This window comes from Cavia porcellus, unplaced genomic scaffold (genome assembly GCF_034190915.1).
Source record: "Cavia porcellus strain 051 isolate PalLab524CR breed Dunkin Hartley unplaced genomic scaffold, mCavPor4.1 scaffold_3, whole genome shotgun sequence".
In the NCBI taxonomy this organism is placed as follows: domain Eukaryota; kingdom Metazoa; phylum Chordata; class Mammalia; order Rodentia; family Caviidae; genus Cavia; species Cavia porcellus.
In genome coordinates this window covers 46665905-46689834 of record NW_026947486.1, presented here as the reverse complement: position 1 = coordinate 46689834, position 23930 = coordinate 46665905, and the positions used below count along the sequence as shown (strand labels likewise).

Here is a 23930-nt window from a genome sequence, read left to right as displayed (position 1 = left end):
ATGTTAATATAGCTGATCAAAAATAAACTAAAATAATTAAATTTTATTTTAAAAATAATCATTATAGTAAAAGACACATTGATGACAATGAGGATATATAGATACATTCAAAGTGGGGAGGAGTACTTTAAGTACGTTGGGGAGAATAATGGCAATGTGTCTTTTGCTGTTATAATTCTTTTTATTTTGAAGTGAATAAAACCAAATGAAATAAAATAGAGTCCATCAAAACAAAATGATGAACATGGTACATGACTTTGAAACAAAATACAAGGAAATCAATAATGGCTACCATAATGCCTTTTGTTTTCTTCAGAAGAATTGCCCATATCATAAGGCATAATAAAATCAAACAAAATAGTACAGAATAAAACCAATAAAAACAAAATAATGGAAACATAGAACTTCAAAACAAGATAATAGTAAAAACAGGTATCATAACACACCTTGTTATCTTCAAAGTAGTTGATTATACCATCAGACAGGACACAGTCAAACAAAACAAACTATAATAAAATCAGTCAAAACAAAACAGTGAAAGCAATACAGGGCTTCAAAACTAGCTAATAGGAAATCAAAAATGGCTACTATTATATATTTTGTTCTCTTTGAAATAGCTGTCCATACCATCAAATTTAAAAAAAATTAGGCAAACCAAAACAGAATAATCCCAAACTGAACAGAAAAATGAAAACAATATCGGATTCAAATCACAATAATAGATTACTAATGGCCACTGCCTTCCCTTTTTAGTCACTTTCACTTTCACAGGATGCATTGTGCATTTTGTATCCCACTAACTCTTTAGTTTTTTATACCAGGGAGACAACACAATATTCACCTATGTGACTGAATCATTTCATCCATAAGCATGATCTCAAGTTGTATCCATTTACCTACAATAGCGTCAAGGTTATCATTCTTTATACCTGAGTAGCTTTCCATTGCATAAAAGTGCCATGACTTTCTTATCCAGTCTGCAGCTGATGGGTGAGCTACCTCCATTTCTTTCTGGCTCCTTATAACTTAAGAGCATTGTTCTTTCTCCTTTGACTTTCAGTCTATGAGCCCCCTTTCGGGTTAAGTATGTTTCTTGTATAAAGCATATTGATGGATCCTGTCTCTTGATGCACTCTGCCTGTGTTTCTTTTTATTGGTAAATTGAGGCCAACTATATTAGTGATTATGGCCAACATGCTCTGTCTGCCTCATCTCTGCCATGCTATTTTCCTGCCGTTGCTTGCCTATTTTTCCCCTTCATTCCATTATCTGTCCTGTTCGGTGATTCCCCTCTGCCGCTGTTCCTAGAACTATAATTATTTTTTTTTTACTTTTTTGTACAGTTCAATCACTCCTGTTGTTTTTCCTGATCAGCCAAAATTACTTCACTGTTTTCTACTTGCTTGAATTCTGCTATTTGTGTCTTTGTGTTCATCTCTCTTTTTCATAAATTAAACAATTGAATAACTGTAAATTGAATAATTTTTCAGGTCACCTTTGAGAGTACTACTCAGTCCTATTCCTCTTGTTTATAAGCTACTATTTTCCATCCCATCTTCTATTTTCCTCAACTAATAAGATTTTACCTTTTTTATAGGTCTAATCTTTTTCAACTGTCACTTGCCAGGATAACTTTCAAATTAAATGTGAAACAGCAGAACAGTGAGACTAGCAAGATATTCTTTGCTTCTCCAAGGGAAAAATGCTTTCCTGTTATGAATATTAAAAATTTGGGGCCAGGGATATAGCTCAGTGGCACAGCACCTGCCTGGCAAGCACAAGGTCCTGAGTTCAATTCCTGGTAGGAAAAAAAAGATCTTTGACTTATACTTCTTTATTCTAGGAAACTGAGTCTACTGCCTTCGTATAGGAGCCAGCAAGAATGCCAACCAGCTGAAATAACTCCTCACTACACTCTTATACTCAATAGACAATTGAGGCATAAAAAGAAAACAATAGAAGAAGTCTTATGATTTCTCATTGCCAAAATTCTACACAGATTCAAAAATACATAAGAAACCAAGGACAATTCAGTTAAATACCAACTACATTTGCTCAAAACTTGTTTAGGCAAATCAGTTTCTCTGAGTTTTGTTTTAATTGTTTGTTTTAATTAGTAAAATGAAGATACTGGCATTTACCTGAGAAGATCATGTATCAAATTAAATAATGTATATGAAAGATTTTAAAAATTGTTAAATTCAATAACATTAAGGTATTTCATGCAATAAAGAATTTATGTGATTATACTAGAATACCTATTTTCATTATGTGAATAGAAGAAAAATATAGACTCCTGCGTCCCACTCCAAATTTATTGTATCAGAATCTATAGAAATGAGACCCATCCATTTGTATTTTTAAGGACACTAAAATCTGACAAATACTATGTAATATTATACCATTCTCATTTTCAGTGCACTCCTTTTCACGTTAATGGATATTTAATAGTCACAATCATTAATTTTTCTAATCATCTCACAATAATTTGCTAAAAGATTTTTGAGACAAAACTCTTCAGTCAAATATTGAAGTAGTTCAGATTCTTAACTATTTTTATACATGTTTTTTAACTTAAAAAGAAGTATTTTTTAAAAACACATTGGATTACAGAACTAACCACGACTAATCATAAAAACAACTCAATTTCTGGGGAATTAGTATAATTTCTCACATTATATTTGCTCATGTCAAATTTTAACATACTCAACAGCAGCCTAGTTAAGATGCTCTCCTGGTTCTTCATCAATTATCCCAGTTAAAATTCACAGATGCTAAAATACATTCTTCAAAGTATACATAGATGAGATTTACCAGGTCTGAGTTTATCAAAATATAACTGATCTTGTTTTAAACTTTCATATTTACAATTAACTAGACCCTAAAGAATTGAAGGGCTAAAGAGAAAAGAGAAACTGCCTATTTACCTGAGACAGGATAAGAGGTATGCTAAATCTTGTGTAAAGTAGAAAACAAAACCGAGATCCAAGATCACCTAAAACAGTAAGAAATACAAATAAATATAATAAACAATGAATGAATAATTGTGCCTAACATGGGAGAATAAAATTATATTTTAAAGATAACATTAGGCTTTTTAAAAGTTACCTTTATATTATTAATATGATAAATGAGCATATTCAAACTTCATCCTAACATGTTTAGGAGACCAAAGTAAGTTATTGATCCCAAGTTTTTAATATGTGTTAAATTAGCACTAATGTTATTAGAGGCAACATTTTCCTGAAAAAAGAAAACAACCAATATCCACCATCATTAGGAGAACAGATAAATTATGATTTGTTCACACAGTGCAATACTCGTCTAGATCACTGAAAATGAATAATCCATAGCTACAAGCTGTAACATGACTGAGAACCATAACCATGTGATAATTTACAAAAGCACAACAGAACAAGAGTATTATTTCATTTATGCAAAATAACTTCAAAAATGTACCTCTAAAGAATGTATTGTTTATAAATTAAAATACCATAAAACTATAAAGAAAAACAGAGATTATATATAAATTCACATAGAGGCTACTGCTGAAGAAAGAAGGTAGTAAAAGAATGTGTTTAGAAAAGTGTACATGAGGGAATTTATAGAAAATGGCAATTTCTCTAAAATTAACTGATAGGTCAGAAGTGTGTATTTTCTGTATTACGCTCATTTTGCACACATAATATACAAATACTATTTGATAAACAGGAAAAATTGTACATTGCATTTTATTTCTATGTTCTGCATAACAAGTTTTATAAGAGATATCAATTTCTTGTTTTCAACATAAGCAGTTAAAATATACATTTACTTTAAACAGAAATACATTTACTACTGCGCCTAGGTTTACGAAATTTCTAAATCTGCTTTTAAAAATCAGATATGTGATGAAAATATAAGGGCAATGCTTGGGATCAAATTAATTCAGAAACTCATGAAAATAAAATACATTAAGCTTTTAAGTGGCCTACACAGGCTGTATAATGATTTTTACATAAGAAAGATATAAACAGCAAGTAGTATAATTGAACAAATACATTCAAATCTCAATTTTACTAAGAAACTGATTGCATCTTAATGATAATACCTCTTAAGAAATTCTGAAATTTATAAAACATTTTAACATATTTTAAATAAGATTATTCATATAGGTTACCTACATATAACTCTAATAATAATTTAAGATACATTTATATATATATAAACTTGAAAGTGCTAAATATTTAGGTAGCCTATATGTTGATTATAGAAAGAGCTGTAGTTAAAACATCAAGGTCTAGGGATTTTCTCTTTTATAAGACAAAAGTTTTCCAACAATGAAATACAATCGTTCTTCTAATATGAAAAATGAAGAAAGAATAATGAAATTTGGTAAGTTTTATGTTTTTATAAAGTGAGTCTTGTTTTTCATATATAAGATTAAATAATAAAAATCATCTTTATATAGCTTTATCTAGGAAAATGATCCCCAGACTGTACTTTTCCAGAATTTGTACTCAGAAAGTTTTGTTTTCTTGAGAACATTAGAGGCTTATAATTAGGTAAGAGAAGTCTATTGTCAATCATCATTAATGCAAAAGCATAAACCAGTAGCTTCACAACCTTTTTCTTTCTTTTTTTTTTGATAAAATGGTTCCCACTTTGCAGCCCAGGCTGGCCTCGAACCCGCGGCGACCCCTCCCGCCTCAGCCTTCCAGGCATGCACCACAGTGCCAGGCTAGAACCGCTTCTCTTGAAAGAGAGAGAAACCCAAGGATAAAGTGAAACTTAATTGTATATTTCACTCACATATTAAAATCTTAAAGGTGAGAAAAAATTTAAAGACAAACTCCTTAAATTCTGCTCTAAAAGACTTATGCTAAGTTTTTCCAAACTATTTTATTTCTCCGAAATTTCGAAGAGATGTAAATTGAAAACACCGACGCTTACGCCAAACATCTCTTACTTACCAAATCCAGAGACTATCGTCTAATAAAATACCTTCGGATACTTTAATGTTACGTATGAAACGCCAACCATTATCAATTATTTCGATTAACTTCTCACTCATTAATTTAGAAGGATTTCGTAGTAATTTTTCATATTTTACATCGTCTGTGGCTAAAAATACATATAAAGTATGAATATATACTTCTTAAACACCATTAAATCTTAAAACTAAATGTCCTTTTCTTCATTTCAACCTAAAACGATCACAATCCTCTGTAAAACATCGTGTTCCTCAAAACTTAATATCAACGACTCCGCTACGCCTCTAAACCTTATTTTATACTCTTATAACTTTCAAAATACTTTAAAAACCCTCTACCTTTTTCTTTCGTCCGATAAAACTTAACCTCTGAGGAGGAGCGAGGGGCCAGAGTACGAAATCTGAGGGACGAGGTGGGGAAGGAGGTTTAGGAGTTGAGGGAGGTTTAGGAGCGTTCGGAGTATGACAAAGGAAAGAACTAGAAGGTTGCGGGGAAACGTTAGGCTCTACGTTGGATTACGGGCACGTGAACGACCTATGGGGAAGGGGCGTAACCTCTTGCCCCCAAAGCCGCACCGCCCCCTAGCGGCTGGAGTGCGTCCTAGCTATAGTGCCTGGCGGCGGCCATTTTAAAACTGCATCAGCTCCGCCCCTCCCCCCTCCCTTGGCTGCACAGGGCTCGTATTCCAGCCGGCTGGCGGCAGAAACAGGAAGTGGGAACGTACTCTCTGGGCGGGCCAAGAGGACTGTTTTAGTTCTCCGGCGCCCTCCCATTCAGCCCGTGAGCTCCCATCGCTGACTAGGTGTTGCCAACGGAAAAAAATCTTGGAACCATATCGAATATGGAGAGTATCCTTTCCTATCTGACAAAAGTGCTGCTCAGGCCTAGGGACCGGGGAAGGGTGGGGGTTAGGCCTCTGGGTGGCGCTTGGTGCTGATTTTTTTTTTTTTTTTTTTGGATCCAGTTGTGCAACAGTGAGGGCGCTTGCATGATTTGGTAGGCTCCCGCAGGTTTTTTTTTTTTTTTTTTTTTTTTTTTTTTTTTTTTTTTTTTTTTTTAGTTTTCTTTTGTTTTTATGGAGCCACAGGCACGTGAGTCAGGGAAAGTGGATCTGCTTTGGGAAGAGACAAAGGCGTCGCCAAACTGATTTTAGATTATTGAGCACAAACCTTGCTTCCTTGAGGACTTCTGTCACGGGTTCTTTCAGTGAATTGCCTTCTTTTGAAATTGATGTGGAATGGTGCGCGCGAACAGAGGAAAGATGGTAGAAGTTCGGCAAAGATTTAGGGTGGAAGTGCAGGCTTTTGAATGCAATACTAGGATGGATAACTTTTGGCACTTCTTTAATTTTCTAGGTTGATGTGACTGGTAATAAGGTAAAATGCTTATGAAGCATGCAAACAAAGATGATTGCTTCATAGCTTATTGATTTAACACATGAAGTAACAGTTCTTTAAAGCAATGAAAATTGTCAGTTATACTGTTGCCCTCTATTAAGAAATAAGAAGCTGTGTGAAGCCCTGGAAAAGGATGGAATTGCTTTTCCACAGTTGGATTTGCCATTAGAGGATCTTCATGTTGCTGAAATTCATTTTCCAGAGGTTGGCATTAGAGAAAATAGAGTATCTTAACCTTTCAATTAAACAGGGTAGATTGATAAAATGTGAGCAATAATAGTTTGATAGCTCATATTAAAGCTATTTTGGCTTCATTAGTTTGTAAGCCTAAAATGTAGAAAGGTTTTGGGTGAAAGGATTAAATTATGTAAGTCAAGCTGTGAGAATTGCTAATATTACAGCTTGTGCTGGACAGGCCAAGGTAAACCAAGAATAAAGTATGAACATTTAAGGAGGGGTAGAGCTAGGTCATTTCTTGGACAGAATAGATGACTAAATAGACCTACTTATTGCTGCACTTTAAAGCATAGTAAAAGAAGTGTGGTTGTACTACATAAAGAGTACTGGACTATGAGAAGATCAACTTTTAATTCCAGTTCTTCTTAAGAAATCTCTTGATTCAGGAAAGTCATATAGCCTGTCATGCAAAGTTGATTCATCTGTAAAACATTAAAACTGACCTGCCAACTTTATTAAGCTATTTTAAAGATAATAGGAATAGAAATACCTACTATATTGTAAAGATTTGAACATGGTATTAAGCATGAAGAAATACCTTTTGCATTGTCATTTCTTCCAGGTATTTGGAAAGATTTCAGGTGATAATTTTGAAAGTGTTTTTGTACTCTGGTAGTGAAGGGTATTTTGTTGTATGTAAGTCTCCTGTATTTGATTTCCAGTAGCAGTATAACTGGTTACTAATTTTTTTCATTGAAAAGTATGCTTATAATCAAAGTTAATGGTACTGTTATAAAGTTTAATACCTAACAAAAATGAAGACCCTCCAGACTGCCAGAGGAAGTGAAAAGGTTTAACTTGATTCATACCTTCTGGCTGTGATTACTTTAGGTTCTTTTGTGTGGAATGCAGAACTTATCCTTGCAGTATGAAAAAAAATGACCGAGTCAAACTTCTGACTTGAACTAAATAACTTGAACTAAAATTTGAGCAACATTTTTCTCCTTTTTGAGATGCAAAATTGTCTTGTAGGATAGAAGGCCAAATGTGATGACATAATTTATTTATCATGGTATTGACTTCTGCTTTTGAACAGTTGAACGATTTGCCATTGCGGGTCATAGTAAAACTCACTTTTGAGAACTTGATTGAATTGCCAAATATATTTTTTTGTGAAATATTCGTGTTGATGTTTTGCAAATATATAACTGCGTATTTACAGGGCATGTTTGGAGGCTAGAGTTAGGCCACTAAAGGAGTGAAAAAATAGGGCAATAATTAAGAGTTGCTCTCTTGGTCCATGCTGCCGCTTTTTTTTCTTCAGTATTGCTAGTTAACTCAATTCGTTTGTTGTTGAAGTAGTTCAAATATAATTGCTTTGTATGAAGCCTTCTTTCTGTTTTTTGAATCTTGTAACCTACCATCCCTGGTGAATCTAGGAATCCAAGAGTTTCTTTACCCACCAGTTTGTTTTCTATATTCCTTCATATGTCTGTTTTCTCTTCCATTTTAATCTCTCCACCCTTGTTGCAGTCATGTTTGCATATCTGTAATTAGAATATAAATTCCTGGAAGCAGTTTTCCAAGAATTTATTTTCCAGTCCTTTTCTTAGACAGCATTAGCGTGATAGCACAAAATGAGCAAGTGGTATTCTATTAATAGTTAATAATTATCATATATTTGAGTCTCCACTATGGGCTAAACAATATATCCATGTTATAGGTACACAAGAGTTATAATTCTGTTCTCAACTTTGAGCAGCTTTGGATTTAATGGAGTCAGGGCATACACAGGTGGAGGTAAACAGCAGTACAAAGTAGCACATACTAATTCAGATGAGTACTAAAACAGTGGATTCTTAATATTTTATTTGTATTTATTAAACTTATTGAAATTGTTTGCAAAATTTTGTATGTTACTGTATGCATTTTCCTGGGTAGACTATAATAATCATCTATCTCCTAGGTTTTTAATCTGAAAAAAGTGTAAGAACCAGTTAAGTAAATAGTAAGAACTCAGGATGTTTTGAGAATAGACAAAGGGTTGTTCAGGACTGGTGTTACAGTTTCTTTTGTATCACCCAGACAACTGAGCATGTGTTATAGGCAAAGACTGGCTTAAAAAGGTCTGTTAGCCACTACAAATCTTATGAATCATTGTAAATCCTAAAACAAAGATAATTATGTTTTAGTCTTTGAGGCTTTGCTAGTAATGACACACATATTGTGATATATTTATATGAATATTAATAATAGTCAATTTGCATTTTTTCAGATTTACTTTTTGAATTTGTTCCCTGATATTAGCCCAGTAATTTGTGTCCTGGCTATTCAGTAGACTGCTGCATTTAACAATACATATTAAATGTAGAAGTTATTTCTGGTTCATCATTTGAAACCTAATTCTGAGTAATTTTCTGTAAAAATTAAATGGGGAAAATAAGAGTTCAGGTGTATTTCAATTCCTCATTGTTCTTTTTTTTTATTTTAAAAACAAAAGGACAAAAATGGTACAGAATTTCAAAACAAACAGTAGGAAATTAATATTAATTAATATGTTGCATATTATCTTTCAAGTAGTTGTTCAGATTATAAGATTTAGGCATAAAATAGTCAAACAATGAAAACACAAATTGTTCTTTTTGATGTCCTGACACAGATTAGTAGTATAGTTATCTATCTTGTATATATACACATACACAAACTTGTGTGTATACATGCAGTTTTTCCCTTTCTTTTCTCCTTTCCTCTATCCCAGTTGTTTTTTCCTTTTGAGCACTTTCTTTCCCTTTCATTTTCGCAATATCTATTACACATTTTTTATCTTATTTATTCTTTCAGGTTTTTTTTTCACACTAGAGCCAAAATACGATATTTACACATGCAAGCCTGATTAATTTTATTTATGAGTACAGTCTCAAATTGAATCCATTTACCTATAAAAGCCTCAAGTTTATCCTTCTTTATAGCTGAGTAATATTCCACTGTATAAATATACTATATCTTTTTTATCCATTCTGTGGTTGATGGTCATTTGGATTTTCCATGATTTAGCTATTAAAAATTTGTCACTATAAATATGGGTGCACCTATATTGCTGTAGCGTGATATTTTCACTTCTGGGAAAATACCCAGAAGGGGAATAGCTGGATTGAATGGGACCTCCAATCCTACTTTTTTGAGGAATCTCCATACGGATTTCCATGATGGTTGTAACTGTCTACACTCCCATCAACGGTGGAGAAAGATTCCTTTTCCCCAATAGCTCCTCCAGCATTTGTTATTGTTTGATTTCTTGGTGACAGCCATTCTTTCTGGAGTGAGATGGAATCTCAATGTTGTTTTAATTCTCATCTCTTGAATGACCAGTGATATTGAACATTATTTTATATATTTATTTGCTGTTTGTATTGTTTACTGTTTGTATTCTGAGAAATACATGTTCATCTCAGATGGCCATTTTTTGGATTGAGTCTTTGAATTTGAGGAGCCCAATGTTTTTTAATTCTTTATATGTTCTAGATAGAAGTTCTTTGTCTAAGGGACAGTTGGCTAAATTTTTTTCTTATTCTAGTGGATTTTCTTTTCACTCTGTTGATTTCTTTTGATGTGCAAAAACTTTTTAATGAGATGAGATTCCAGTTGTTGATTCTTTGAAGTATTTCCTGTCTGATTTGTGTTTTGTTCATGAACTCTTTGCTTTCCCTTATGTTTTTAAGGATTCTATCTACTTTGTCTTCTAGTAGGTTTAGTGTTTCTGTTTTAATATTTAGATTTTTGATACATTTTGACTTTAGTGCATGGTGATAGACTTCAGTCTAGTTTTAGTCTTTAGCATATAGAAAGCCAGTTTTCCAGCATCATTTTTAAACAGGTTATCTTTTCTTCAGTGAACGTTTGGCCTATTTGTCAAAGATAAGGTGACTGAGTGTCTTTGTAGTTTTATCTCCATCTTGTAATCTGTTCCACTGATCCTCAGGTCTGTTTTTTTTGCCAGTACCATGCTGATTTTATCACAGTAGTATATTTGTAGTATAATTTTAAGTCAGGTATTGTGATGCCTCCTGCCTTGCCTTTTTTGCCCAGTATTGTTTTTCCTATTCTAGGTCTCTTCCATTTCCAAATGAATTTTAGGACTGTTTTCTCTAGATCTTTGAGGTATGCTAATGGCATCTTGATCAGGATTGCATTAAATCTGTATAACAGTTTTGGGAGTATGGCCATTTTTCTTGTCTTACACAATTATACCTCAGATTGTATGTGGACTTCAATTTTCACATTAGCAAAATGAGTGAGGTTGACGAAGTAAAGGTTCTTTCAGTTCTGATGCTCTCAACTGATTTTCTGATTTGAGAGTCTACCTCCCTGACACACATAAGATATGATCAAAATGCTGGAAACTTAAAAAATTAAAACTGGAACATAATGCCACTTGTCATTAAATATATGAATAGTCTATAGTGTTGACATACTTCTTAATCCTGGGTCAGCTGCTAGTAGAACATTTTTTTATTTCCTTCCTCTCATCTCATTTTTTTAACCTCTACTTCTTTGCTTGAAAGAGATTTCACAGCTTTGATGTTAGCATTGTATTCGGATTGCTTATTATAAATATCTATAGTAAACTGACCATCATAATTTTTCTTTAGGAAGGAGAGTTAATTTAATCTGTTTTAAGAAAGGGTTCTCTCTCTCTTTTTTTTATTTGGAACTGGGGATTGAACTCATGACCATGTGCTTGCAAGGCAGGTACTTATGCCACTGAGTTAAATCCCCAGCTGGTTCTCTCTCTATATATAATTTGATTATATATATATATATATATATATATATATATATATAATGTGATTCTTAAATTTTAAATCAATAATTTTATTAAGACATTGCTTATTTTTGTTCACTGCTTGTGAGCAATGTAATTTCAAATAGTGGATTTGTATCTAATGTTTTAAAGACAAGTTTGGGCTTTTGATATCCATACTTACTGGATTGTTCAGTTAAGACAGGTAATGAATGTAGGGCTGGGGATATAGCTCAGTGGCACAGTCCCTGCTTGGCAAGTGCCACTGAGTTTGAGAGAGAGAGAGAGAGAGAGAGAGAGAGAGAGAGAGAGAAGGAGAGAAGGAGAGGGAGAGAGAGGGAGGGAAGGAGGGAGGGGGGAGAGGAGAAGGAAGAGAGAGATGACTTAGTCATGAAAAAGTAATCAGAATAGTTGTCATTTATTGAACACTTCGTTATGTCAAAGTTTGTGTTGTAGATTTTGTATACATTTCATTTAAATCCTCAAAACAGCACTGGAAAACAAGTAGTATTATCTCCATTTTATAGAAGAGGAAATTAAAATTAAGCATACCAAAATGTTTGTAAACATAAAATAGAAGGACTGGACTGTGCTATAAATTTGTCGTGTTCACTTTCTACAGTGCCTGCGAAGCCATCAGCTCAAATCACTGATGTTTACTGGAGTGTTAACAGTTATGCAGTGCTACTTTGTTCATGTATGGATACTCCATTTGAAATTTTGCTTTAAAAAATTTGTAAAGAAATAGGAATAAACCCAGTCCCTTGGTAAAATAGTCCAAATTCCCTTGAAATCACCTGTGGTTCAGAGATATTTCCTGTTAAAAGGTATACCTGTATAATATGGTGTTATAAATTTTGATTTTGTATACTTGAAAGGTGGAGAATTAATATTTTTGGACATTTGGAATAATTAAAATGTTGAAACTATTATTTGATTTTCTTATTTATTAATCTCAAGCACCAAGTAAATTCTTTTTTTTTTTTTTTTTTTTTGCTTTTGTTTTCTATTTTTTGTTCTTTATTCTTTGCATGGAGTTTGTCCGGGTGACAGAAATGAATTGACATTAGTGGAGACCTTTCAGAACTATTTGTTGCAATGCCAAAAGAGAAACATTGTGGTATTTGCTAAACCTCTCCAGATCTGGGTTAGACCAGCCCAGAGTAGTCAAGTACCTATGACTAGATAGATATTAAGAATATAGTGACTGTAAATGTGGCAACTATGTATTGCCTGAGTTCCACCTGCAGTTGACTATGTGATATTTCAGCCCCAACTTGTCATTATAAACTAAAATTTATTAAATTTTAATTTATTCAAAATTCTAACATCTTTTCTGATTTATTAGACCTCACTATATTAATAGCTGAGACAGAAAAGACTGGAAGGCATATGTATGCAAGCAGTAGAAGGAAAAGTTTACAGTTTGACATCAAAGGAGGAAACAAAACTGTGTTCCATGGAAGAATACTTACAATTACATAGACCCTAAGTTATCAGGGGAATGTAGCATTTTGTAAATTACTCAAAAGAAGAATGTAACACATTTAAAATTTTTATCAAAAATTATAAGAATCAAGTATTTTTTAAAAAATCCTGAATCTCAACTTAAAAAATGTCCCCTTATGTGGAACACCATTGTATGTGAGAATGTTAGATAAGTATGACATTAAAACTACAGTGGTAGCTATGTAGCAGTAGTGGTAGTAATCAGTTTTAAAATAGAGAATTTCAATTTGCAGTAAAGGATGACTGAAGCACCACTGTCAAATATATTTATACGTTTCTGTGTTACCTAGGCAACTTGTAACCACCACTATTTTTCTGATGATGAATCATTTGCAGTGAGCCAGAAATAAAAAAAAACCCTAGTGCTAAAATCTTGACTCTAGTTCTTGAATAGTTTCTGTAATTAAGGTGTGAAATTCTCAAATTCAAATGTCTGTTGTCATCTTTGTATAGTACACTAAGTGAATATCCTCTGTATTGAAGTTGGTAAAGTGTAGACTGCTAATTTTGAGGATACTGGCATTAAATCACATACTAAATTTAGTTATGAAGGAGTTTGAAATACTGAACAGTGTATTATACATATGTTAGTTGACTGTAAGTCCCTGGCATAATTTTCTGTTTGGAAAAATAACATTGATATAGTAATCTTTTCTGACTGATTGTAAATGTAGTTTGACAAACTAATTGCTATTTAGACAGCCTTTGTTTTTATCAACTGAAAAAAACCATGGCTGAAATATTTTATTTTTTATGGGTTAAAATTTAGAAAGATGGAACTGTACCACTTATTGGCAAGTAGAATCATTATAATTCGCCCTAAGGGAGGTGTTAAGTCCCAGGCTTGTAGCACTTGTGCTTTACAGTTGATGTCACCATAGTTCTTGGACTTGATGCCTTTATATCCACTGTTCCTTTGCTAAGTGTACTACTTTTCCTCTCATTCCTACCCAGTTCCACCTAATCACTTCTACTTTGATGTTTAGATTACATACCATCTTTTTCTAGAGAACATTTGAGTCCCTAGTTAAAGGTAGGTAGTCCTGCTCTAGTTGTTCTTGTCCTTACATATTTATAGGTAAACTGTACTAAAACTGTTGATAATCTTGTCTTTCATATTATAATCGAAAAGTGAGCTCAGCAAATTCATATTAATTTCCAAGTATATAAAATTGTTTGGAATGGGAATCTGGTGTTTAGCCTTCTTGATATTTAATACTTATTAAATTTAAAAGATTTTGACTATTGCATGGTGTATGCATGCATATGTATTTTCTGCTTTTATGGGGTGAATTGTTCCTCTGAATATATAAAAATAAGTGCAATAATTTTGCTGTAGTTGCTAGAGCTAATTGTGATTTAACAAAGATTATTTTACTTAGTTTTACTAATCATTATTGCGTTATATGAAGTACTGTTTTTTGCAATTAAAATAGTCCTCATTGCAATTAATTTTTTATGGAAAAAATGTAAAACAATTTCATAGCAAATTAATAGGAGAATGACTATAGTTAATACATTACATATTGTTATCTTTAAAGTAGTTACTCACAGTACAGAGGCAATATGAGCAATAAAATTTCTCTAATTGATACTAGCACAAGCCTTCCTTTTCAATGAGTTAAGAGACACTAATAGTATAACTGACTTGCATTTTTTTCCCTTTTCCCTTTTCCCTTCCGTCCTTTCCCCTTGTCCCCATCCTAGATCCTTTTTCCCTTTTGAACAATTACTTCACATTTCACAGTACCTATTGTTCATTTTAGACCTTATTTACTCTTTCAGTTTCTTACTCAAGGGGAACAACACATCGTTTACAAATGTGAGTCTGATTTATTTTACTTATGAGTATGTTCTCAAGTTGCATTAGCAATTAAATTTAATTACTTTTTAAATTCTTTGGAGTACAAAGTTTTAAACTACTTTTATAAGTCCCATGTCTTTTCAAAGAGAAAATATTCCTGGCAAATTTAGAAATAGTATTTTATTAAGGAAAATAGTTGCATAGAGTCCATTTCCAAAAAAATTTTAAAACTAACCTTATTCCTGATATTAGCTAGTATTGTTACTAAGTTATATCCATTTTAAATAGTAAGCTCTCCACATGTAATATGGAGAAAGTTACTATATACAGGGAAACATACTTTGATTTCAGTTGCTACCTATTTTAATATTCAAAGCTGAATTCAGACTTTTTAAAATTGTATAAAGACAATAAGTCACATGTTATCTTAACTCTAGTGCTCCATAACTAATAATAATAATATTGCTAGTGAAGCATGTGAATATTAGGAGAAAAATGAATGACTGTACATCATTGCTTGTTCAGGTCAGGTTTTGTCATCAAATTTGTTCTAGTCAGATCATACTTTGATAAAAAATGTTATGTGTTACAGTTTTCAGAGCTTTTGAACATGGGAATTGTGGATAAAAGAGTATGGATCTGTATTTGATTCTTGGGTATGTATGAATATGATGCTTTAACAGAAACATTTCATTATCTCAACTTTCCTGTTGAAAGGCATACTAAATCAGTGATTTCTTAACATAGATAGGCATGCGAATCACTTGATGATCATTTAAAAACTAAAAATTTGTGAAACCCATGCTAACTTTACCGATTTCAAATTCTTTTGAAAATTGATGGGGGGCTTCAAGTCTGTGATGAGGCTTAATAGCCAAGTCCAAATGGGAAAAATAAAAAGATGTAATTAAAATATTTTGCAAATCTAAATGTGTTCAATTTTAAGTGCTGTCCTTTATTTTGATACTCTCCTTATATGTTTGGTGTTAATATATTTAGTTACATTAGTCCATGAAAAAGTGGAGAACTTCCATAATAATGGTTTTCTCACTCTTGGCAACAGCACTCTTTCATACTGAATGAAATCTTAATGTGGAATCCTGATATATAACATAAATAAGCAGCATCCTGTTAATATAAACTTATTTTTGTTATTTAATTGCTTAACATTAGTAGTGTTTTTCTCTAGCAATTCATATATGCTACTACAAAACACTTCTACTATTCATTTATGTAATTTTTGAGCACTTTTTAAAGCATTACATTAGTCTGATGATACAGTCGTGATTAGGACACATCTCCAATTCCATAGTGGAATTGGAGAATAAGGCATGTAAACAAAGACTGTAGAAAATTGTATGAGCTGGGCGTGATTGTGCATTCCTGTAATTGTATCACTCAGGAGGCTGATGGAAGATGATTTCTGCAAGTTTGAGTCTAGCTTTGGCTACAAAGTGAGTTCAAGGTGAGCCTGAACTGCATAGTGAAACTCTGTCTCAAAAAGATGAAGAAAAAAAGTAGAAAATTGAATCATGCTATTTTTTTTGGTATTACCTGGAATTGAACCCAGGACCTTGTGTTTGCCAGGCAGGTGCTGTGCCACTAAACTATATCCCCAGCACAGAAAACTGTATGGGAATGTTAGAATAAGTAGCTAATGACAACTTCTAGTATTTCTGCATAGGAGGCTTAAAGTTTCAAAACAGAATATATGAAAATAGTTGTAGAAAGTAGTTGTTTTCTTTTGTGTGTCTTTTTAATCTTAAAAAGAAAGCAGCCTGTTTTATATTAAGTATATATCAAGTACAACCCTGTTCAAGTTATATGTTTGCTACACATTCTTAACAGTGTTGTCCATATAATAGTACATGGTACATTGGTTCATGAATTTAATCCTTTCGAAGTTTCCTTCATAATGTCAATATTGAACCTAACTATTGAGTTTGATTCCTTTCACATCCAGTTCGGTTTGCAACCAGAACTCTAGAAGACATTAAGTTCATGAACTGAGATACCACTACATACCTAATACAAGTTTTTTGTTTTTTATGTTTTCAAACAATTTTCTTTTTTTAAAAAATGTACATTTTAGAAACAAGGACTATAAACTTTTAATTTAACCTTTTATTAAAATGATTCTTGAATCATATAAATTTAATCTTTACCCTTTATTGCCAATAATGAAAAACAAAGCAGCAGCATGTACTACTGGTTTTAAGAAACACTGTAAAACATAATTAACTCATTTCTTTTACTCCTTCACCAGAGGTACTATACCATTAACAGTTGATGTTTTTGGTTTCTGGCCATTTCTTTTTATTTTACTACATACATGTATATTATTAAGATAGAGTTATATATTGCATATTTTAAAATTTTATATGTATAGTGTCACATTGCTGTTTTCAAGATATTTGTGATTCATTAATGACATTTTTATTTTCACTTTTATATGGTGTTTAATTGCAGAAATATACCACAATGTACTTTAGTGATGTGCATTTAAATTGTTTCCATTTTTTTGTCATTACGAGCAATACTGCTGTTACTATTTATTTCTTATGAGGACTAGGGACATTTTATGGGTATGTACCTAGGAAGAATTGCTGAGTTGTAGAAGTTGTACTTCCATTTCTTTTGTAGACATTTGTATTATCTGAGTACAATGTTGGTCTGACAATTTCTGTTGTGTCTAATATAGATTTTATTTTTGTTCAAGAATGTTACAATTTAAAAAATAGGACAGAATGATTTTTCTTACTGATTTTGAAAGTAATTCTAATTACTCCCTAAAATTTTGGTAGAACAAGTCTTTTAAGTTAAAAATGTTAACTTCCATGCCTAGTTTGCTAAGAATTTAATTATAAACAATTTACCTGACTGGATTTCAATCAAATGTTCAATTTTATTTGATGTTTTTCTTATTAGAGATTATTTGTTTTTTCATCTTCTAATGAAGTTAAAATACATGGATGGTTTTAAGTGCTAAAACATTTTGCCTTCATAAGAATACTATGTGTAGATTTTTGTATCTGTTCGCAAGTGTGATTGTCCTGTAATTGTCCATTCCCATATACTATCCTCTTTTGAGAGGTAACAGATTTGAGAATTGTTCCTTTTTTGTTTTACTCCTTGGAAAATTTAGTGTAAGATAGGAGTTAGCTTTCCCTTAACAGATTGATACTAAAGCATCAGGTCTTTAATCAGAGTGGTAATTTTTCTTTGCTTTTTTGGGGGAAGACAGGGTCTTGCTATGCAGTTCAGGGTGACCATGAACTCACTTTGTAGCCTAGCATGGCCTCAAACTGGCAGCAGTCCTCCTGCCTCAGCCTCTGGCATGCTGGAATTACAGGCGTGTGCCCCATTTAGACTTAGATCACCCTACCAATATTTCTGTCATGGTGAAATGTTGGCATTAGCAGTTCATTTGTATTTCTTTGCCAGTTATGAGGTCAATGTTGTATCTTTCTGAAATCTAAAAATTGAACTATACAATTCCCTGTTTTGAAATTGCAACACTTCTTTTAGAATTTCTGCTTTTTTCCTGTGTACAGTTCTATGCTGGTCAATTTGTGGTCTGTTAGCATATGTAATATCAGTTGGAAACTGGTAAACCAATTGTCAAATGTTACATTCCAATTAGTTTGGGAGACAGGAGCAACAAGTTTGTTTATGACATAATTCGGTTTATTATTATACGAATAAGGACTTGATGACTGAGTTTCAGGTAAATGTCTAAATTGAAAACATAATCTTCATATCTACAAGTGCATATTTTTATGCCATGTTTTGAGCCATTGCTTTTCAAAATATTTTACATTCCAGTGAGCACAATGAGAAATCTGTGCTAAATTAGTAGACCTATGCATGCTTTCAGTTCTTCCTGTGAGGTGTCATAATAAATACATTTTTAAGTATGGCTATTGGTGCATAAAGAATGTTTTACTTGCATTTCAGCCTTTTTATATTTTACAGCATTTTGTAGCACTTTGTCTATTACAGTTTTCAACATTTAATGGCAGTACTGGCATTCTGTTCAATACTTTTGGCCCCTGCCAAGACGTTCACTATATTTTCAGACCTAGTTCTAGCATTGGATCATTCCATTTTGTTGCATGGTGATTTCACAATATTTCAACTAGTTACATATGTATTCACATTGCTGATCTTTCTCATCTGAATCAAGGTGGTCTGCATTTCTTGTATCTGAATTATTTGATTCTTGCTTTATTTCCTGTTACAGGAATTTTGGCTCATATGGCCAGCATCAAAGTTATCATCATCATCATATACCCACAGGACTCTTTTCTGATGTATTTTACCATAATGGATTATCTTCATTATCCTTGCATGAATAATCTGATGATTGACTTGTGACTTCCTCCAAAACTTGTAAATCTAGTTTTTCATGTGCTATTGTTTTAAATTAGGCTACTTCTACCAAAAAAACCAAAAGAAAACTTTAAAAAAAATAAATCTTGAAATTGTATGGCTCTATTGGAACCCTCTGTGATACTCAGGTAAACATACATAAAACCAGTTTGTGCATAAAGGTAGATGGAAATTCCCTTTTGTACATATGCACACTCCTTGTTGTTCATCATACCAACTGGGTAAACAATTAGATTGCTTCCTGTATGCCTCAGGGAAAGGTACTGAGTTGCACAGCTGACTACTATAATTCTAACGTACAAATTTACAGTAGAAAAGTAAAGAATGGATTTGCTGATACAAGCTTATGTGTTCAGTAAATATCATGACTTTTTCTATAGAAACACTGATTTATTTAAAGATGGTTTAGGAAATGAAAAAAATTACTTATTTCCCTTTGTTTTTATTTATATTAGTGATTATAATTTTCAACAGGATTTGATTTCCCCTCCCACCCTCAGTGACATTTAGGAATGTCTGGAGTCACTCTGTCCTTAGACACCTCCAGTTTGTGATGATGATTAAATTTTCTTGCTGTTCATAAATTTAACTGTTTTGAAGTATAAATTGATAAGTTTTGTCAAATGTTCAGGAGTGTCTGATATTTACTCTTGAGTAGATTAAGTTTATGCTATGGTAACAGCACCATAGAAGTTATGCTGTACCCTTCTCAGGTTATCATTTCAGAAGATGATGAAGTATCTTACTAGTCATGATAGTCACCTTATTTAAGATGCTGTTTGTCGTTACTCTCCTGAAAACCTATTTTTTCCTTTATAATTTATAAATGTTGCATTTTAATAGAGATATAAATTGTTTCATTTTGTAAAATAGTTTGTGATTAGTTGATTTAAATAGCCTGATAGTATTTGATAAGTTTTATAATTTTAACATCATGTTTGCTGGTAGGTATGCTGGGACACTGACTTTCTCAATAGCCTTAACTGTATTTTCAGAACACTTACTTAACTTGAAGTTTGCTGCAAAAGAACTTAATAGAAATGCCAAGAAATGTGATAAAGAAGAAAAGACTGAGAAGGCCAAGATTAAAAAGGTAGGCCGCTTTTAATATATTTCTCATGAAATAAGCACAATTAATAATGAAGGCATGGCGAATCATGTAATGTGTTTTACAGTGAACATACATAAATTCCTGCTTTCTGTATTCTAAAACAAATAAATTATTTTCCTAGATGTTTAAAAATGGCTATGTCTTATGTTTAAATGTGTGTTGTTCTTTATTTATGCAAGCATGGGCCACAAAAACTAACTATTTTGTGTTATGTACATCTAAAAACTGTCTTTTAGCTAAGACCACATTAACTGAGAAATACAAACCCCATATTTAAGAATAATATTTAAATTTTGGTAATTTTAAATTCTATGCTTAAAACGTTTTCTAGCTAAACACTGCTTAGTGTTCATGATTATTTTGGTTTCTGTATTTGGCACAAGGTTTTACAAGACTCAGTATAAAGTTGTATTCATGGCTGTTCTTTATTTTAGTGAAAGCATAAGAGGAATTTTAAAACTTATAGCCAGATACTATATTCAAGGATAAGAAAGGTAGGCTCAGTGTGTTTTGATAAATAGAGCCATACCTGCTCAATGTAAGACACTGATTGCTTCTTCCTGCTCAACCAAGGCCCTTCAGACCAGAACAAGTCTGCCTGACAACATATGACCCAGCCTATGTAACCAATGATAAAATAACCTGCTATGAGCTTTTTGTACTTTCTGCTTAAAATACATGTAAGTGTTCATGTAACCCCAAGATGGGGCTGGTGATTTGGAACTCAGTGTCCCATAGCCTGTTAGTATAGTAAAGAGTTGTATAGTAAAGAGTTCCAACTCCTTGGTGCTGCATGTTTTCCATCCAGTTCAGTCCTGGTTTTCCATAACAAAGGGGTACAAAGCAGAATCAGTAAAGCAAAGAGCTGTATGGTGCAAAGTGTGGGGTATACAGTCTCAAACTTCCAAGAGTGGTTTCCCAGTGGAGTCACACAGGGCAAGCCTAATTCTTCCAGCTATTTATGACAGCACATGTGAAATGTTGTCTACCTGAGAAGTTCTCCTCATCCTAGAAGTCTGGGATTTTTATTGGTAGTCAGTAACCTTGGCATTTTCTATATAACACATGACAAAATTCCAGATCCCTAGAAGGAAATCAGGTTTTTGATATAAAACAGCTGTGTTTTTAGAGGTTAGGCATGGTGAGCGACTCATAACAGTTCTGCATACTATCAACAAATCTAAATTTCTTTATATCAGGCAAGCATAAAACTATACAGGTAGGCTTTTCTAAGTCTAGTAGTCTGAAGTCCATCATGTTATTTTTTGAAAATGTGTATTTATACATTGATATTTAATGCTGTGTTATCTTAGATTTTTAGATATTTGGTAATGGCATGTGTCTAGTCTTTAAATTGAGTCACTTTTTGTATTCTGCTAATTGAGAGAATTGTACAAAATAAAAAGGGATAGAACTACTTAGGCTGTTGTAAGTTCATGTATTATGATTGTTCCTTTCTAAAAATTTATACCCAATTATTACAAGTAAAGGATATCTCCCAAAATATTTTTATACATTGAAGAGGTTATATGCAATGAAAATACTACTGTTAAGGTATCAGATACTAGACAAGCATAACACTATGAAATTGAACAAATTATCCTAACATATGTAATTCTAATAAATGTCTTCCCATTTAAACAGCTTGCTGATAGGAAGCAGTGCTTCCTGAATATGTATCTAGAGAAATGTGATTCTAGTTTTCCTCAACAAATTTCTTGGCAGTTTTCTTTTCATTTTACTCCACTTTCCTCCTCTACTTTCTATGAATTACTCTTCATCCTCATCTGTTTTTTTCCCCACTCTAAAACACAGGATTACAACAAATTTTTTAAATAAAAAGTTTTAAAATCATTTTTGTGGTGATTACACACAAGTGATTAGATTTTAAAACGTCCAACTCTATATACCAAAAATGCTTCCTATGATTGAAGATAGAAACTTTTAAAAGTAAAATCATATATATGTGTGTGTGTGTGTATATATATATATGTGTGTATATATATATATATATATATATATATATATATATGTGTATATATATATATTTGAAGGGAAGTGTTTTTTAATCATCTTGGAACAGGAACAGGAACTGGAGATTATAAAACCTAAAAACCTCAAAAAGGTATGATGTTTTTAATTCTGAGTATCTGGGGAAGATACCCAGAAGGGGAATAGCTGGGTCAAATGAGACTTCTAGTCCTACCTTTTTGATGAATTTCCACACTGATTTCCACAGTGATTGTACCAGTCTGCACTCCCAATAGTGGAAAAGGTTTCCCTTTCTTCCAGATTGATAAATTTGACTATGTTGGAAAAAAATCTGTATATCTAAAAATCCCACTAAAAAGCCAAAAGAAAATATCTGAGAATATATATTTAAAGCAGTGTGATAGTGTATCTCCTGTCTTAAGAATTCTGCATATTGAATAGGTACAATTAGGAAAAATCTAACAACTTATTAAAAATTAGACAAAGCATATAGTTTATACAGTAGTCTTTTAATGGCTTACAGAAAAGTCTTTGAACACAGGAGCTCTAAGTCTCAATTTTTACATACATTCCTTTTTAAATATAAATTATAATATGATAGTATTATGTCTCAGATCTAAAAGTATTGAAATTTTTTTATTTGTGATAATAAAGATCAAACCCAAGGCCTTGTGCATACTGGTCAAGGTCTCTAACACTGAGCTACATACATTGCCAGCCCCAAAAGCTTGATAGTATGCTTCATTAGGAAAAGAGACTGTGATCCTTTTTAGGGAAAGTAAAAGGTCACACAAATTTCTGAGCCATTTGACAATCTATATTAAAGTTATAAATTCATATAGTCCTTTGTATAGTAATTCCAATCCTAGAAACTTGTCCTAAAGATATATTTAATGTGTGTGTACGAGTGGCCAAGTTTATTTGTCACAGAACACACAAAGCAGGCACAGTCTGCATGCCCATTAATAATGAAGCTGTTAATTTATGGAACCATCATATGTGGTACAATGTAACTGTTGAAAAGACAGATAAACTTATATTTTGAAATGGAATACTGTTAATTGATGAAACCAGGATCCAAAATTGTCCATGTATTCTTTGTACTGTTTCCAACACTAGGTATTTAAAAAAACATTTTGGGGCAAATCTGTTGAAATAAGGTATTACATTATTTGAATTTGCAGTTCATAAGGATGAGCTTGAACGTCTTTTAACAGTTGGACATTTTTACACTTGTGTGCAATGTGTAACTACTTGCTCATATACTTCAAGTCTTTTTCTATTGTGGTGTTCAGTTTTCTAAACTGATGTGACTGCGACTTACAGTTTTTATGATCATTAAAACTGATGCCTCATTCTGAGGGCTTGAGGCAGGAGTATTACAGTTATGAGCCCAGCCTAGGCAACTTAGTCACTGAGACCCTGTCTCAAAATTAAAAAAAAAAAATAGGTGAAACAAGAGTTGATGACATAGTTCAGTACAAAGGCCCTGGGTTCAGTCCTCAGTACTGCCCAAAAGTTATGCCTTAAACAGATGTCCCTTATTTAATATGTGTTTTTGCATTACTATGGTCTGAAAATTTGTGCCTCTCTCCCCTTGCATATTTTCTGTTGAAACCTTGTCAGCCATGCCTTTGAAGGTGGGCCTTTGGAGGACTAAATGGGTCATCAGAACACAGCTGTCATGAAAGCTATTAGTGTTCTTACTGTTATTAGTGCCCAGAAAGCTGCTTTGCTCCTTGTACCATGTGAGGATGTAGATGATGCTATTTGT

At 32.6% G+C, this 23930-nt stretch overlaps 2 protein-coding genes across 4 annotated transcripts in view; one reads left to right on the top strand and one right to left on the bottom strand.

The window, feature by feature from the left end:
• The window catches only part of Tent5d (terminal nucleotidyltransferase 5D), a 31877-nt gene extending 26419 nt beyond the window's left edge, over positions 1 to 5458 (bottom strand). The window contains exons 1-2 of one of the 2 annotated variants that reach the window (XM_063245620.1): positions 5312 to 5458; positions 2928 to 2995 (exon numbers count right to left, since the gene is read on the bottom strand). The gene's annotated coding sequence lies outside the window, so the exon portion shown is untranslated. The remainder of the gene's footprint in view (positions 1 to 2927; positions 2996 to 5311) is intronic. The other variant, XM_063245621.1, reaches the window with a different exon arrangement.
• A 174-nt stretch (positions 5459 to 5632) lies between these two features.
• Positions 5633 to 23930, top strand: part of LOC100735003 (charged multivesicular body protein 1B2) — a 43366-nt gene continuing 25068 nt past the window's right edge. Inside the window, exons 1-2 of one of the 2 annotated variants that reach the window (XM_063246132.1) lie at positions 5633 to 5821; positions 20049 to 20146. In XM_063246132.1, the coding sequence (XP_063102202.1) occupies positions 5815 to 5821; positions 20049 to 20146 (105 nt within the window). In that variant the 5' untranslated portion in view covers positions 5633 to 5814. The remainder of the gene's footprint in view (positions 5822 to 20048; positions 20147 to 23930) is intronic. The other variant, XM_005004167.4, reaches the window with a different exon arrangement.